The 16,702-nt window shown below is 32.5% G+C and overlaps 1 protein-coding gene and 1 long non-coding RNA gene across 2 annotated transcripts; both read left to right on the top strand.

The window, feature by feature from the left end:
• The first annotated feature begins 10,451 nt into the window (after nt 1-10,451).
• On the top strand, nt 10,452-12,771 carry LOC113759976 (disease resistance protein At4g27190-like). The gene is made up of 2 exons (XM_027302555.1): nt 10,452-12,665; nt 12,763-12,771. The coding sequence occupies exons 1-2, from the start codon at nt 10,452-10,454 to the stop codon at nt 12,769-12,771; spliced, it is 2,223 nt and encodes a 740-aa protein (XP_027158356.1).
• A 19-nt stretch (nt 12,772-12,790) lies between these two features.
• Nucleotides 12,791-16,241, top strand: LOC113760077. Its single transcript, XR_003467026.1, has 3 exons — nt 12,791-12,851; nt 15,626-15,814; nt 15,912-16,241. It is a non-coding gene; the product is annotated as an uncharacterized LOC113760077 (long non-coding RNA).
• The last annotated feature ends 461 nt before the right edge of the window (nt 16,242-16,702 follow it).

Genomic DNA, 16,702 nt, shown 5'->3' with positions numbered 1-16,702 from the left:
TGTGCACATGTACATAAAGTATGTGTGCGTGTTTGTACATATAGATATGTACAAATGCACATATGTATGTATTTAATTATGGGATAATTTCAGTAACCTACCTTGAGGTTTCTAACAATTTCATTCGGCTCCTCTCAGGTTTAAGAAAGTATACTTATCTCCCTTGGCATAGTAAAATACCTATAATGCCCTCCATTTGATAGATAATTTTAAATTTAAGGCAATAAATTATCAAAACCTAAATAAATTTATTTTCTGTCTTTTGTCTGTTTTTGCTCCTCTCTTTTCTAATTGATATAACCTATGTTTATTATTTTCAATTTTGTGGATATTAGCAAATTGAAATTACAAAATCAACAGAGGGAGTAGATTATGTGTCAAATTAAAAGTAAATGAAGAGACGTGCAGTGATAAAGAAATAAATAATAAAATTGATGACTAAAATAGGAAGGAAAACTAAAGATGTGAAATTTGTCATATATAGTTTGTTGTCAAAAAATTTTTTTTTATAAAATGTCAATAATCACATAAGGATTTCTTTCATTAGATAAGAAATTTTTTATTATGATTTTATTGTAGAGGTAGAATTCATTCTCTACTTTTCAAATATTAATATTTTTAAGGCCATAAGAGTGTTGTAATGGTGATTCTAGGTCAGTTTAACTTATATTGAAGAGGTATATAAGCATTAATATTTAATTTTGGGGTATAAAATTGGTTTTCAATGGGGTTTGTATGTGTTTTTATTTTTTTTTAGTGACAAGTATTGGTATTGTATATACAGTTTGGGATCTTTTGGGCGGCTATTTGGTTTTAAAACTTATGTTTGGATGGTTGTTAGGGATTAAATTTATTGATTTGTGCAAAGCGTGGAAGAAAATGATTGAGTATGCTATATTTTTTTTCTTAGTTTTGTACGAAAGGACAATTTAGGATTTTTAAAAGAAAATTTAGATTGTTGGACCTATATTGTTACTAAATAGTAAAAGTAGAAGAGGTATATGTAATTTTTAAAATCTAAGGGGAGCTCTCTATAATCATTAAAAGCCTCAAGAGAGGTTTGTGAAATTATCCCTTTAATTATTATGTATGTATGCATGTAGATATGTATATACATAGACATGTGCATCTATATGTACCCACATATGATATATGTATGTATATATGTATTATGCATTACATATTTATCTATATAGGTATATAAATACATACATATATGTATATATATATGTATGTATGTATATGGATATAGCATAATTAATGAATAGAAAGAAATAGTTTAGAATCATACCTTTTTTTTTGGGAAAAAATAAGCTCTTTATTGACGATATCCAGTGATATCTACACACCAGGGCATTCCCTAACTACATAGAACAAAACAACTACAAGAATTCTAGCAAAACTGATCTAAGGACAGTACCCACTCCGGTGCGAGCCATGTAGTCTATGCATGTGTTCTTAGAAGGTGAGAGAGCAATTATGCAAGGGTTGGAATTGAGTTTAGGTTATATTCTTCTATGGAGTTTATTGTCTCATAATAAAAAAGGATTTTTTCTCTCTGGACGTCGGCTCATAATAACTTTTGTGTGTCATTTATTTTTATATTTATAGTTTATTTATTATTAAATTACTGACTATTTGATGTCTCAATAGATGTTTGTTACGCAGCTAGATCCCAACATATTTAGTGTTTTCTACCACATCCATGCGACACTCTGCAGCTGAAGAAAATATGATCATCAACTTCACCGCATAGCACACACTTAGTATCTAAGATCTGTAAATCCCATTTCTGCAATCTACTTTAGTATTTAGTTGCATTCTACAGGCCAACCATAAGATAAGGAGCATCTAGGTGCATAGTTTTTTTCCCAAACCAGATGATACCAGAAAACCTTTTGACCCTGTGATCTGAGCGTCAACATAGCTGATTTAACAATGAACAATCCTAAGAAGCTAGGTGTCTGTATACTCTACTCAACCTCATCAACAAATTACAAGTGTGATTCATTTGTTTCTATCCACAGCCCTAGGGAAATAGCTTTTGCTTTCATTTCTAGCCTTATTTTTCCACAAAAATATCTTTCTCATTGACTCATTTCAACAAAACTAGCATTTAGAATGTTAATCTTTTTTTCCCCTTCTTCTCTAGAATTGTACTTTTCCTATTGTTAGTATTCCTAGCAAACTATGACAAAGTGTGTTTTCTCTTGTTGTGCTTTTATTATTTTATTTTTTATTCATATACTTCAGTTGCATTTCTTTTTCTGCTAAACTATTTTGTTGTGCACAAACACATTATATATACACACATATATATACACATACATATGTACACATATATGTATGTATGTATGTATGAGTGTGTGTGTGTGTGTAAATATACGTGTGCATGTGTGTGTAATCTTCTACTTTCTAATGCCTTTGTTTTCACCTCATTTAAGAAGTCCAGTATCATTCATAACCATTTGCATGTTTTTCGTTAAATGAATATATGTTTTTCTGAAAGATCCTTGTAGATCACTAGTTGGGTCAATTGCGATTTCGTCTTCATTTATATGTTCATATAATAGATTTCTATGCATCCTATGTCGCATCAATTGAGATCTATTTTAAATGTAGTCATTTACAACAAGATTAAACCCGTGCATCAATAAGATGCAAGGAGAGAATACTTGTTGAAAAAATAGTTACAATATATATATGTGTGTGTGTATATATTCGTGTGGTTGTATGTATATATGTGTGTACATAAATATGTGCACATGTACATAAAGTATGTGTGCGTGTTTGTACATATAGATATGTACAAATGCACATATGTATGTATTTAATTATGGGATAATTTCAGTAACCTACCTTGAGGTTTCTAACAATTTCATTCGGCTCCTCTCAGGTTTAAGAAAGTATACTTATCTCCCTTGACATAGTAAAATACCTATAATGCCTTCCATTTGATAGATAATTTTAAATTTAAGGCAATAAATTATCAAAACCTAAATAAATTTATTTTCTGTCTTTTGTCTGTTTTTGCTCCTCTCTTTTCTAATTGATATAACCTATGTTTATTATTTTCAATTTTGTGGATATTAGCAAATTGAAATTACAAAATCAACAGAGGGAGTAGATTATGTGTCAAATTAAAAGTAAATGAAGAGACGTGCAGTGATAAAGAAATAAATAATAAAATTGATGACTAAAATAGGAAGGAAAACTAAAGATGTGAAATTTGTCATATATAGTTTGTTGTCAAAAAATTTTTTTTATAAAATGTCAATAATCACATAAGGATTTCTTTCATTAGATAAGAAATTTTTTATTATGATTTTATTGTAGAGGTAGAATTCATTCTCTACTTTTCAAATATTAATATTTTTAAGGCCATAAGAGTGTTGTAATGGTGATTCTAGGTCAGTTTAACTTATATTGAAGAGGTATATAAGCATTAATATTTAATTTTGGGGTATAAAATTGGTTTTCAATGGGGTTTGTATGTGTTTTTATTTTTTTTTAGTGACAAGTATTGGTATTGTATATACAGTTTGGGATCTTTTGGGCGGCTATTTGGTTTTAAAACTTATGTTTGGATGGTTGTTAGGGATTAAATTTATTGATTTGTGCAAAGCGTGGAAGAAAATGATTGAGTATGCTATATTTTTTTTCTTAGTTTTGTACGAAAGGACAATTTAGGATTTTTAAAAGAAAATTTAGATTGTTGGACCTATATTGTTACTAAATAGTAAAAGTAGAAGAGGTATATGTAATTTTTAAAATCTAAGGGGAGCTCTCTATAATCATTAAAAGCCTCAAGAGAGGTTTGTGAAATTATCCCTTTAATTATTATGTATGTATGCATGTAGATATGTATATACATAGACATGTGCATCTATATGTACCCACATATGATATATGTATGTATATATGTATTATGCATTACATATTTATCTATATAGGTATATAAATACATACATATATGTATATATATATGTATGTATGTATATGGATATAGCATAATTAATGAATAGAAAGAAATAGTTTAGAATCATACCTTTTTTTTTGGGAAAAAATAAGCTCTTTATTGACGATATCCAGTGATATCTACACACCAGGGCATTCCCTAACTACATAGAACAAAACAACTACAAGAATTCTAGCAAAACTGATCTAAGGACAGTACCCACTCCGGTGCGAGCCATGTAGTCTATGCATGTGTTCTTAGAAGGTGAGAGAGCAATTATGCAAGGGTTGGAATTGAGTTTAGGTTATATTCTTCTATGGAGTTTATTGTCTCATAATAAAAAAGGATTTTTTCTCTCTGGACGTCGGCTCATAATAACTTTTGTGTGTCATTTATTTTTATATTTATAGTTTATTTATTATTAAATTACTGACTATTTGATGTCTCAATAGATGTTTGTTACGCAGCTAGATCCCAACATATTTAGTGTTTTCTACCACATCCATGCGACACTCTGCAGCTGAAGAAAATATGATCATCAACTTCACCGCATAGCACACACTTAGTATCTAAGATCTGTAAATCCCATTTCTGCAATCTACTTTAGTATTTAGTTGCATTCTACAGGCCAACCATAAGATAAGGAGCATCTAGGTGCATAGTTTTTTTCCCAAACCAGATGATACCAGAAAACCTTTTGACCCTGTGATCTGAGCGTCAACATAGCTGATTTAACAATGAACAATCCTAAGAAGCTAGGTGTCTGTATACTCTACTCAACCTCATCAACAAATTACAAGTGTGATTCATTTGTTTCTATCCACAGCCCTAGGGAAATAGCTTTTGCTTTCATTTCTAGCCTTATTTTTCCACAAAAATATCTTTCTCATTGACTCATTTCAACAAAACTAGCATTTAGAATGTTAATCTTTTTTTCCCCTTCTTCTCTAGAATTGTACTTTTCCTATTGTTAGTATTCCTAGCAAACTATGACAAAGTGTGTTTTCTCTTGTTGTGCTTTTATTATTTTATTTTTTATTCATATACTTCAGTTGCATTTCTTTTTCTGCTAAACTATTTTGTTGTGCACAAACACATTATATATACACACATATATATACACATACATATGTACACATATATGTATGTATGTATGTATGAGTGTGTGTGTGTGTGTGTAAATATACGTGTGCATGTGTGTGTAATCTTCTACTTTCTAATGCCTTTGTTTTCACCTCATTTAAGAAGTCCAGTATCATTCATAACCATTTGCATGTTTTTCGTTAAATGAATATACGTTTTTCTGAAAGATCCTTGTAGATCACTAGTTGGGTCAATTGCGATTTCGTCTTCATTTATATGTTCATATAATAGATTTCTATGCATCCTATGTCGCATCAATTGAGATCTATTTTAAATGTAGTCATTTACAACAAGATTAAACCCGTGCATCAATAAGATGCAAGGAGAGAATACTTGTTGAAAAAATAGTTACAATATATATATGTGTGTGTGTATATATTCGTGTGGTTGTATGTATATATGTGTGTACATAAATATGTGCACATGTACATAAAGTATGTGTGCGTGTTTGTACATATAGATATGTACAAATGCACATATGTATGTATTTAATTATGGGATAATTTCAGTAACCTACCTTGAGGTTTCTAACAATTTCATTCGGCTCCTCTCAGGTTTAAGAAAGTATACTTATCTCCCTTGACATAGTAAAATACCTATAATGCCTTCCATTTGATAGATAATTTTAAATTTAAGGCAATAAATTATCAAAACCTAAATAAATTTATTTTCTGTCTTTTGTCTGTTTTTGCTCCTCTCTTTTCTAATTGATATAACCTATGTTTATTATTTTCAATTTTGTGGATATTAGCAAATTGAAATTACAAAATCAACAGAGGGAGTAGATTATGTGTCAAATTAAAAGTAAATGAAGAGATGTGCAGTGATAAAGAAATAAATAATAAAATTGATGACTAAAATAGGAAGGAAAACTAAAGATGTGAAATTTGTCATATATAGTTTGTTGTCAAAAAATTTTTTTTATAAAATGTCAATAATCACATAAGGATTTCTTTCATTAGATAAGAAATTTTTTATTATGATTTTATTGTAGAGGTAGAATTCATTCTCTACTTTTCAAATATTAATATTTTTAAGGCCATAAGAGTGTTGTAATGGTGATTCTAGGTCAGTTTAACTTATATTGAAGAGGTATATAAGCATTAATATTTAATTTTGGGGTATAAAATTGGTTTTCAATGGGGTTTGTATGTGTTTTTATTTTTTTTTAGTGACAAGTATTGGTATTGTATATACAGTTTGGGATCTTTTGGGCGGCTATTTGGTTTTAAAACTTATGTTTGGATGGTTGTTAGGGATTAAATTTATTGATTTGTGCAAAGCGTGGAAGAAAATGATTGAGTATGCTATATTTTTTTTCTTAGTTTTGTACGAAAGGACAATTTAGGATTTTTAAAAGAAAATTTAGATTGTTGGACCTATATTGTTACTAAATAGTAAAAGTAGAAGAGGTATATGTAATTTTTAAAATCTAAGGGGAGCTCTCTATAATCATTAAAAGCCTCAAGAGAGGTTTGTGAAATTATCCCTTTAATTATTATGTATGTATGCATGTAGATATGTATATACATAGACATGTGCATCTATATGTACCCACATATGATATATGTATGTATATATGTATTATGCATTACATATTTATCTATATAGGTATATAAATACATACATATATGTATATACATATATGTATGTATGTATATGGATATAGCATAATTAATGAATAGAAAGAAATAGTTTAGAATCATACCTTTTTTTTTGGGAAAAAATAAGCTCTTTATTGACGATATCCAGTGATATCTACACACCAGGGCATTCCCTAACTACATAGAACAAAACAACTACAAGAATTCTAGCAAAACTGATCTAAGGACAGTACCCACTACGGTGCGAGCCATGTAGTCTATGCATGTGTTCTTAGAAGGTGAGAGAGCAATTATGCAAGGGTTGGAATTGAGTTTAGGTTATATTCTTCTATGGAGTTTATTGTCTCATAATAAAAAAGGATTTTTTCTCTCTGGACGTAGGCTCATAATAACTTTTGTGTGTCATTTATTTTTATATTTATAGTTTATTTATTATTAAATTACTGACTATTTGATGTCTCAATAGATGTTTGTTACGCAGCTAGATCCCAACATATTTAGTGTTTTCTACCACATCCATGCGACACTCTGCAGCTGAAGAAAATATGATCATCAACTTCACCGCATAGCACACACTTAGTATCTAAGATCTGTAAATCCCATTTCTGCAATCTACTTTAGTATTTAGTTGCATTCTACAGGCCAACCATAAGATAAGGAGCATCTAGGTGCATAGTTTTTTTTCCAAACCAGATGATACCAGAAAACCTTTTGACCCTGTGATCTGAGCGTCAACATAGCTGATTTAACAGTGAACAATCCAAAGAAGCTAGGTGTCTGTATACTCTACTCAACCTCATCAACAAATTACAAGTGTGATTCATTTGTTTCTATCCACAGCCCTAGGGAAATAGCTTTTGCTTTCATTTCTAGCCTTATTTTTTCACAAAAATATCTTTCTCATTGACTCATTTCAACAAAACTAGCATTTAGAATGTTAATCTTTTTTTTCCCCTTCTTCTCTAGAATCGTACTTTTCCTATTGTTAGTATTCCTAGCAAACTATGACAAAGTGTGTTTTCTCTTGTTGTGCTTTTATTATTTTATTTTTTATTCATATACTTCAGTTGCATTTCTTTTTCTGCTAAACTATTTTGTTGTGCACAAACACATTATATATACACACATATATATACACATACATATGTACACATATATGTATGTATGTATGTATGAGTGTGTGTCAGTGTGTGTGTGTGTAAATATACGTGTGCATGTGTGTGTAATCTTCTACTTTCTAATGCCTTTGTTTGATGTTTTCATTAGAAATTAATGCTTTTTTTGCCTTAATTGTTTGCTTCTAATAACCAGTGTTCAAAGCTCAGCGTTATCAATGAGCAACCATCATCCTTCGAGGTAAAGTTTTCTTTTCATTTTCTGTTGTAGTTTTTAGTATCTTTCTCAATCATCAATGAAGAAAAAAAATTTCACTTGAAAAAAATTTCTCATTTCATTTAAGAAGTTGAATATCATTCATAACCATTTTCATGTATCCGTTAAAAGACTGTATGTTTTTCTGAAAGGTCCTTGTACATCATTAGTTGTGTCAATTGCGATTTCGTCTTCATTCATATGTTCATATATACTTCTATGCATCCTATGTTTCATCAATTGAGATCTATTTTAAATGCAGTCATTTACAACTAGATTAAACCCATGCATCAATGCAGGTGATGCAAGGAGAGAATATTTGTTGAAAAAATATGTGCGTGTACATGCATATCGTTGTATGTATATATGTGCGTGCATACGTAAAGTATGTGTGTATGTTTGTGCATATAGATGTGTACAAATGCATACATGTATGTATTTAATTATTATGTATGTATGCATGTAGATATGTTTATACATAGACATGTACGTCTATATGTATCTGCATATGATGTATATATGATCGTATGTAGATATTATGCATTATACATTTATCTATATAGGTATATACATACATCAATTTCACCACATAGCACACACGTAGTATCTAAGATCTATTTCTACAATCTACTTCAGTATTTAGTGACTTTCTACATCCCAACCATAAGATAAAGGAGCATCTAGGTACATAGATTTTTTCCCAAGCCAGATGATACTAGAAAACCTTTTGACCCCATGATCTGAGTGTCAACACAGCTGATTCAACAGTGATCAATCCAAAGAAGCTAGGTGGCTGTATACTCTACTCATCCTCATCAACAAACGGTACAAAGAGAGTAGGTATCTGTTGCATTAGCAACCTGACCTCCTGATTCCTTCTCCTCCTAGTTGGCCATTTCCAAGTTCCCTCAGCAACGCATTTCTTCAATGTATCTTGCCTTTGACATCTGAAACAAGAGAGTAAGTTCTGTGAAAAATGTTGATACAAAGGCCCCGTTGGTTGCCAATTTTCGAACCAGAAAAATTCTCGCTGCCATTTCCCACCATTTTCTTAATGAAAGGCTGGGCTAAAACTCTTTAAGTTTCAGAATCTTCTTCCAAGACTAGAGCAGTCACCAGGCACACACAACCCCAGTTGCATGTGTGCCTAGTGACTTTATATTCCTAAATTAATTGATGAGTTTAGGATCATACTTACCCTAGTTGCACTTTATATTCCTAAATTAATTGATGGACACTATCGCCTATGAAAACTATAAAGTGAGACTCCAAATTACACTTTTTTTTTTAATTTTAAAGAACCTTTTATTTTTCCTCCTCCAAGGGGAAGAATGACATGAATTCTTGCACAAAAGTAAGCAAAGATGGCTTTTGTTACATTGTTGGCTTCTCTAACATATGTCTCTGTGTGTGTGTGTTTAGCTCCCTCTGTGAACTAATTAAATTAGTCCCAAATGTTCCAACTAAACCAAATGTTGTTCCTAAACTGTTTATCGGCGAAAATGATCCGTAGTATTTCCTCTTAAACAATTGTAGTCCTTTAGGTGTTCAATTTCAGCCATTTTGGTCTAAATGTTTTTAAAAAAATTAGTGAAACTCATAATAAAGCTTAAAAAACATTTATTAGAATTATAGAATGGTTACAAAAATTGTGAAAAGCCACAAAATGCAAAATAGAGGTCATATCCTTTGTTTTACATAGTTTTTATGCATCCAGTAATAGAGCATTGAGTAATAAATTTTACACCTTTCAAGTAAAACAATATAAACTTTACAACTCGTATACTATTATATTACTTACACCATAAAAATAATGGAAACCAAAATTTTACAACTAATTTTTATGTACAAAAATAGTTGCTTAATGAATGATTATATTTAAGTATAGAAAATAACTAAATGGAGGTCATACACACTTAAAACAGCACCGGATTTGTTCAATTAGCAAATTATTAGGTATATATCTATTTTTTTAAACTGGTAAAAAATTGGATAGTTTACACTTATATTATATCTTACCGAGTTTCTATGGTTTCCCATTATTTGTCCGTAAGTGTTATAGTTGTTCTAAATTTTTACGTATTTTGTAAACCATGTTAATAAATTTTCTTACATTTTTATGGAGATTGAGGACAATTTGTCAAAAATTATATACTTTAGGACAACATTGGTTTAGATTAAAACAAAAGAAACTGAGTTATCCAAAATTGAATACCTTAAAACTTCTTTTGTTTTGGCTTAAGGTTGCCCAAGCATTGAAGACTGAAGATTCATTTCGTCCTATTTCATTCATTCCAATGAATTTGATTAAACTTTTGCTACACCGAGTCTGGAACCTTCAAGGACGGCTTAAGAAAAGTTTTTGAGTTTGCAGGATGCCTGTTGATGCGGCACTTGGTGGGTCATCTCTAACATTTGCATATGCGGTTCTCAAAGATTTATTTGTGTACATGAAGCACAGGAGAAGACACGTGAAAGATTTACTTGACAATCTTAAATATCTTGGAGATGAAGCAGAAATTCTTTATGCCCGTTGGCATGACAATGAAGAAGATATCAATCGTCGAGCAGCCTCCATACAGAGAAGTCGACAACATGAAGCGTGGAAGAAGGTAGTATCCCGGTTGTTGGATGATTACAGTAAGATAATTGAGAAGTACAGAAAGATGACAGGAGCAACTGGAAACCAAAGGCACCAGGGAGCAGAAGGTTCGAACAAAGCGGATGTGGATGAGAGCAGCACAAATGCACCGATCCATGAACTGCCGGATATTTCCCACTTAGGGAAGCGCAAATTATGGACCCGAAAGTTCTTCAAGCTTGCAAGGCTCGATAAAGACGTTATGAAGCTAAGGGATAAATTTGCTTCAGCCCGAAAAGACATACCACTTGCGGATTTAACACGTCCAGTGAAGCCAAAAGCTGTTATAAGAATGGAAGATGCTAAAGACCTTGATGTTGTGCCTTCACATCAAAAGAAACGCGATGAACTCCTTGATGAACTGCAGCCCTGTAGAGTTGAGGCAGAAGCAAAATTGAAGAGGATTGCTATCATTGGAGAAGCGCAAGTTGGAAAAACAAATATCATGAAGAACTTGAATAACTGGTTTTATTCATGCCCTCCTTCCCCAAAACTCGACTACGTCATTTGGGTGACTGTTCCAACCAATCTGCACAAGAAAGAGGATGTCATCAAAACCATACAAGAGAGTATTCTTCGGCGTTTGGAGTTAACTGAGCAGATTAGTACAATTGATAAGAATAAAGACACAATATCTACACAATTACGTGAAAAATCATATTTGCTACTTTTTGAGGGGTTCTCTTCATCAATTCAGCTTGAGGAGATTGGAGTCTCCGAAGAACATAAGCACGGGATAGTCATCATTGAAACTAAAGATCCAGTTTTGCTGAGGAGTTTTTGTTTTGACCAAAAAATCAAAGTAGAGAAGTTACCACACAACGAGTCGAGGAAATTGTTTCATAAGATCATGGAAGGTGAAAGACTAAGTGAACAATGCTGTGAGCTGGTTGGACTGATTCTTAAAGAGCTTGGCGGGCTTCCAGGGGTGATCTCATCTATTGCGAAGTTGCTCAAAAGCCAAAAAAATGCAGCATATTGGAGATCTATAAAGGACAAACTGGCAGCAGATGTTGGTGAATGTAAAGATCTGGGACTAGGAGGACTACTTGAAGCTTTTAAGATAGCTCATGAAGGCTTGGAAGAGGATCGTTACAAAAGTTGCCTACTTTATGCAGCATTGTTTCCGAAAGAATTCACAATTCCCATTGATGTTTTAGTTGAATGTTGGAAAGCTGAAGATTTTCTATGCTGTCCTCTTCCTACATTACTTGTGGCTCGAGATGATGGAATTTACGTACTGCATAAGCTGATTGAGCTCTCTCTCTTAGAGAAATGTTCTGAACAGTACGTTAAGATGCCAATACTCGTCAGGAAATTTGCAATTCGTATATCTTTCCCTGGGGAGGAAGCTGGAACATCCTATGTCAAGTCCGGTCCAGAGATAGACGGACACCTAACAAATGAAGAATGGGAGAAGGCCAAAAGGGTGTCTTTGATGGGTTGCAGATTAGAGAAATTACCTGTGAGCCCAATATGTGAGGGGATATCAACACTATTTCTGCAACTTAACCCAAACTTGAGAAACATTGGGGAAAATTTCTTCACAACTATGAAGAAACTTCGAGTTTTAGACCTGCACAGCACCGGAATAGAATCGTTGCCATCCTGTATCTCCTCCTTGGCTGCGCTTCGGAGTTTATACCTCAACAATTGCGGTGACTTAACTGAGTTCCCACCTAATATAGTGGACCTCGAGAAGCTCGAAGTTCTTGATATTCGAGACACCTCAATCCATTGTTTGCCCGAAGTGATCCGCAGTTTGGTTGGCCTAATGTGCTTGAGGTTTTCATTTGTCCCCGAGGCGTGCAATACCAATCCGAAGCCAGAACGGACATGGCTGATATTTCCCCCTGGAACAGCTGACCAGATTAACAAGCTCGAGGAGTTGACTATTGTCTTAGTAAATGGAAGCAGTGATGGCATTGCTGATCGAATAGAAGCAGAGGTGCTTCAATTTAAGAACAAAAATAATCAGTTTAAGTTTTTTCTTCACGGGCCGTCCCAATCACTGGACCAACAGAATCTCATCCAACTGAGGGGAGAGGGAATAACGCTTCCGAATCAAAGTGTTCTTGCAAGTCACGTTCATAATCCAACAACAGGAAACCTGTCTCCGAGATCAGATAACGAGGTAACCCTTCCCTGCCTGATGTGTTGCACATTTCAAACAACAAAAAAGGGCAAAATTGCTTATCTTACTATGAAAATATTTCTTGATTTTCATAAATTGGTTTCATATTTGAAAATCTGCTTATTTTTTAACCCCTTTCCACATATTCTTTAAAAACTGCATTCTTTTCAAGGTTGACTTTTTACTTAATGTTTAAGTCTGTCTTAGTACAATATAAAGGTAATTAAACTAAACTATTTCTGATCTAAATACCAGATTTGTCCGGTTTCTCTCCGATTGAGAGGCGGAGGAAGTTTTGACCGGAACAGTTCCAGAGAAAAAAAAAGTAGAAAATGAGTTATAGGGAGGGAAGGATGAGGCAGGCCTTTTATGGGTTTTTAACTTGTATGAAAATTTCCTGAACTTTTACTGTGAAATATGTGACGGTAGCACAGTTGACAAACACATGGACTAGGAAACCAAAGCAATTGAATATAGGGATAATATCAGAAACCTCCCCTAAGATTTCTCTTAATTCACTTACCTTCCTTATTTTTGTTATTTGTGTAACAAAAATTTTAAAAATCCTAAACTACCCTTTCATTTGCAAAATAAAAATATTCCTAAATCATTTTACTCACTTCAAGAAAATCATCACCTAAAAAACAATTTCTTGTAGTGCTACCACATCATAATGCTATACCCCATAAAAAATACACTTGTATCAATTTAACTCTATATGCTCGAAAATGATTTCTTATAAATTTATATTTTTTCCAACATCTTCTCAACCCTTACTTAAACCATTAAACTATATCAATTTTATAAAAATCAACTCAAAATAAGCAAATAAATCATATCCTACTTTATTATAATCACAAAAAGTAAAAGGTAAACAAAATTTAATTTATTATAATTTACAAATAACATATTGCATAGTCATCCAAAAAATAAGTAAGAAATAATGGTGGAGAAAAGGGAAAAAGAAGAAAGTGACTTTTGTTTCATTTTTTAATTTTTGAGCTCAATTTATTTGATATATTGTGAATTATGTATCAAGCAAGAGTTAATATAGTTTTTTTACAATTATTAGAGGAGGTAAGTGATATTTCTAAAATCTCGGGGGTGTTAAGTGATATTAAGAGAAACCTCAAGGGAGGTTTCTGATATTATCCCTTAAATATATAATCTTAACAATAACACTAGTTTTCTAATTTGGAAAAGGAATGAAAAAATTGAGTCCATATCCACTAAGCGCAAGAACAAAAACAGACTTATTCATTTTGTACTTGAAGGTAAATGTGCTTAATTATTTTGATCTTAAGATGTATCCAATCTTCTTATAAGTTGAGTTAACATCATTATTCAATGACATTGGAATGAGAGAGAAATTTTGATTTAAAAACAAGGAGGAGGAGGGGGGGTGGGAGGGACAGGATGAATGCCCTGGAATGAGCATAAAAGGAGGGTAGTATCAGCATGGAGGGGTGGAGTATTATCAAGAAAAGGAAAACAGAGAAGAATGAACGACAAGGAGGAGAGAGACAACTAGAATGGACAGAGGGACTAGCGTTGAGAGAAGCAAGAGTATTAACTGCAAGACAAATTTAACAAGTGAAATTATGCCAATCGTAATAATATTAAAAAAATCTCTATCTTTAGTGGTGAAATGTTAAGAAAAAGCTAGCAACTTACGTGAATTTTAATATGTAGAGAAGATATGAAAGTTTTGCAAATGGGTTTGTGTATTGAGAGCACATTGAGAAAGGAGAAGAATAATAAAGGTAAAGTTGTGTCTTGTTTGATCTTGATTCAAGTGTAAAAAATAAAATGGGTTGTTATTTTGTTTTAAGTGTGTTGACTCAAAAATAATTGTGTTGACTTGGTGGGAAAAAATGACAAACAAAGAATAATATTAAATAAAAATTGTATTCAAGTCGATTAGTATGTAATTGTGAATTTTGTACTTGTGAGCTTAACTAATTAAGGAGTTTATAGAGTTGTTGGACTAGTAGTTAAAGAGAGAAAATAGTCCCACGAGCAAATGACAAAATTGACTATTAAATTATTCAACATTTCTTGTTTTAGTCGCTAAACCTTTTATTTAGCTAAAATAGTTATTCAACTAATTAAAATATACATTTTGGAAACAATTGGTGTACATACAAAAAATTCAGTGATCAAAACATGAAATTGGAAATAATTTGGTGGCTATCTATGCCATTTACTTACATTCTCGTTGGGACATGCGGACAATTGGAAGTCCATTATCAGAAATTATAGACAAGTAGTTCAAAGCATGTCCACTTTGCTAATTGAGAAATAAACTTTGCTATAGACAAGTAGTTCAAAGCATGCGGACAATTGGAAGTCCATCTATTGGGACAAACTTAAAAAATTATACATGTATAAACATTGGTGGGAGCAGTAGGGGCAATCTCCATTGGACCTGGAATCAAAGGGGATAGTGAAAAAATTAAGTTGCCTAGCATAGGTGCCCACTTAGTATAACCTGCTAAATATGCCAGTTCAAGTTAGTCCTTAATGCTGCTATTTTCCTTGCGAAAGATGAAAAGTCATTTTATGGCATATGTCATGTTATCAACATAATTTTATGTTATTGCCGGAAACGTCAAATCATCCATTGGCATCATGGAGTAAGCACCATCTTTAGTTGCCTAACGCTAGGTATCCACTCCCCATTCAGCCTGAAGCTGGTCAAATATGTCATTTGCTTAACAACATATATGTAATGACTAGGATGTTACAGCTCGGGGACTTTTAACATTTTTCAGGGCCGTTCTAGAGGTGGGACAACTAATGCAAACTCTCAGGCAAGGAGGAAAGATAAAGGGAAGGGACTTGCATTTTTTAAGCCTAAAAATAAAGCCCGGAATATTGGTGTGGTGATAAGAGAGCCATTAGAAACAAATGGGAGTCGAGTTGATATTCATGAAGAAGCCAATGTTATTGTTGATCAGCAGGTAGATAGAGCTACGGTAATTTCTCTATAACTTTCTGGCGCTCATAAAGTAGTAATACTCCTTTTGGTTTAAAGTGATTGTCACCTCTAAATTCCAGGTAGATGCTATTGACCGGCCAAAATTCTCGGATGAAGCAAGTACTTCAAGAACTGCTCGTGGAGCAGACTAGCATCTTTCTGAACAAATAGTTCAGCGCATTTCTTTGTTTTCCACTATACAAAGGAGTGCAAGGTCCTTTCCATGACTATGGCTTTGCAATATGATGTTACAGAGATTGTCTGCAGGAAAATTTTGAAAAGGGTGCATTTGGATCTTTAATTGATGAAAGGTGCGTATTATTGATTGCTTATTTTAAAAATAATTTGTGACTTGGGTACTACATACACTACTACTATTCTACGTGATAAATTGTATATTGTAAAATAACACAGATGTCATACATATTCAAAGTTGTGCCCTCTTTATTGAATAAAGGATGGCAGTGACGGAGTTAGAACCCAAAGTTGGGGACAATTGCTTTTGTGTACAACGCAGTACAACTAAAAAGAAAACTTTTATATACAAAAATAACTGTATAGAAAATCATAAATAACTAGTATAATAGTCGAGTCAATTTTGTTAAAGTTGTATTGAATTTTACAATAATGACATTATTGCACAAGCTGAATGATAATTATTTTTTGTGCTATAGAATAAAAAGCTTTTATGTTCAATATTCTTTTTTTTTTAACTAGCACTTGGTTTTGTTTCTAAGAGACATCCTTTTTAAAGTAGGTGATAATTATAGATTTGAAGAACTTAGAGGAACAAAGTATATCAAAAGGGGATACTTCAGAAATTTTGGTGGGTGGGCACTTAAAAGTGGCTCTGCCTTTGAGGGATATGGTA

This window comes from Coffea eugenioides, chromosome 2 (assembly GCF_003713205.1).
Source record: "Coffea eugenioides isolate CCC68of chromosome 2, Ceug_1.0, whole genome shotgun sequence".
NCBI classification, from domain to species: domain Eukaryota; kingdom Viridiplantae; phylum Streptophyta; class Magnoliopsida; order Gentianales; family Rubiaceae; genus Coffea; species Coffea eugenioides.
The sequence above is the reverse complement of the archived record's forward strand: the minus strand, read 5'-3'. Positions and strand labels throughout refer to the sequence as shown.

Bases quoted from the DNA above. Each gene is read 5' to 3' on its own strand.
- LOC113759976 (XM_027302555.1), top strand. From the start codon at position 10,452: ATGCCTGTTGATGCGGCACTTGGTGGGTCATCTCTAACATTTGCATAT.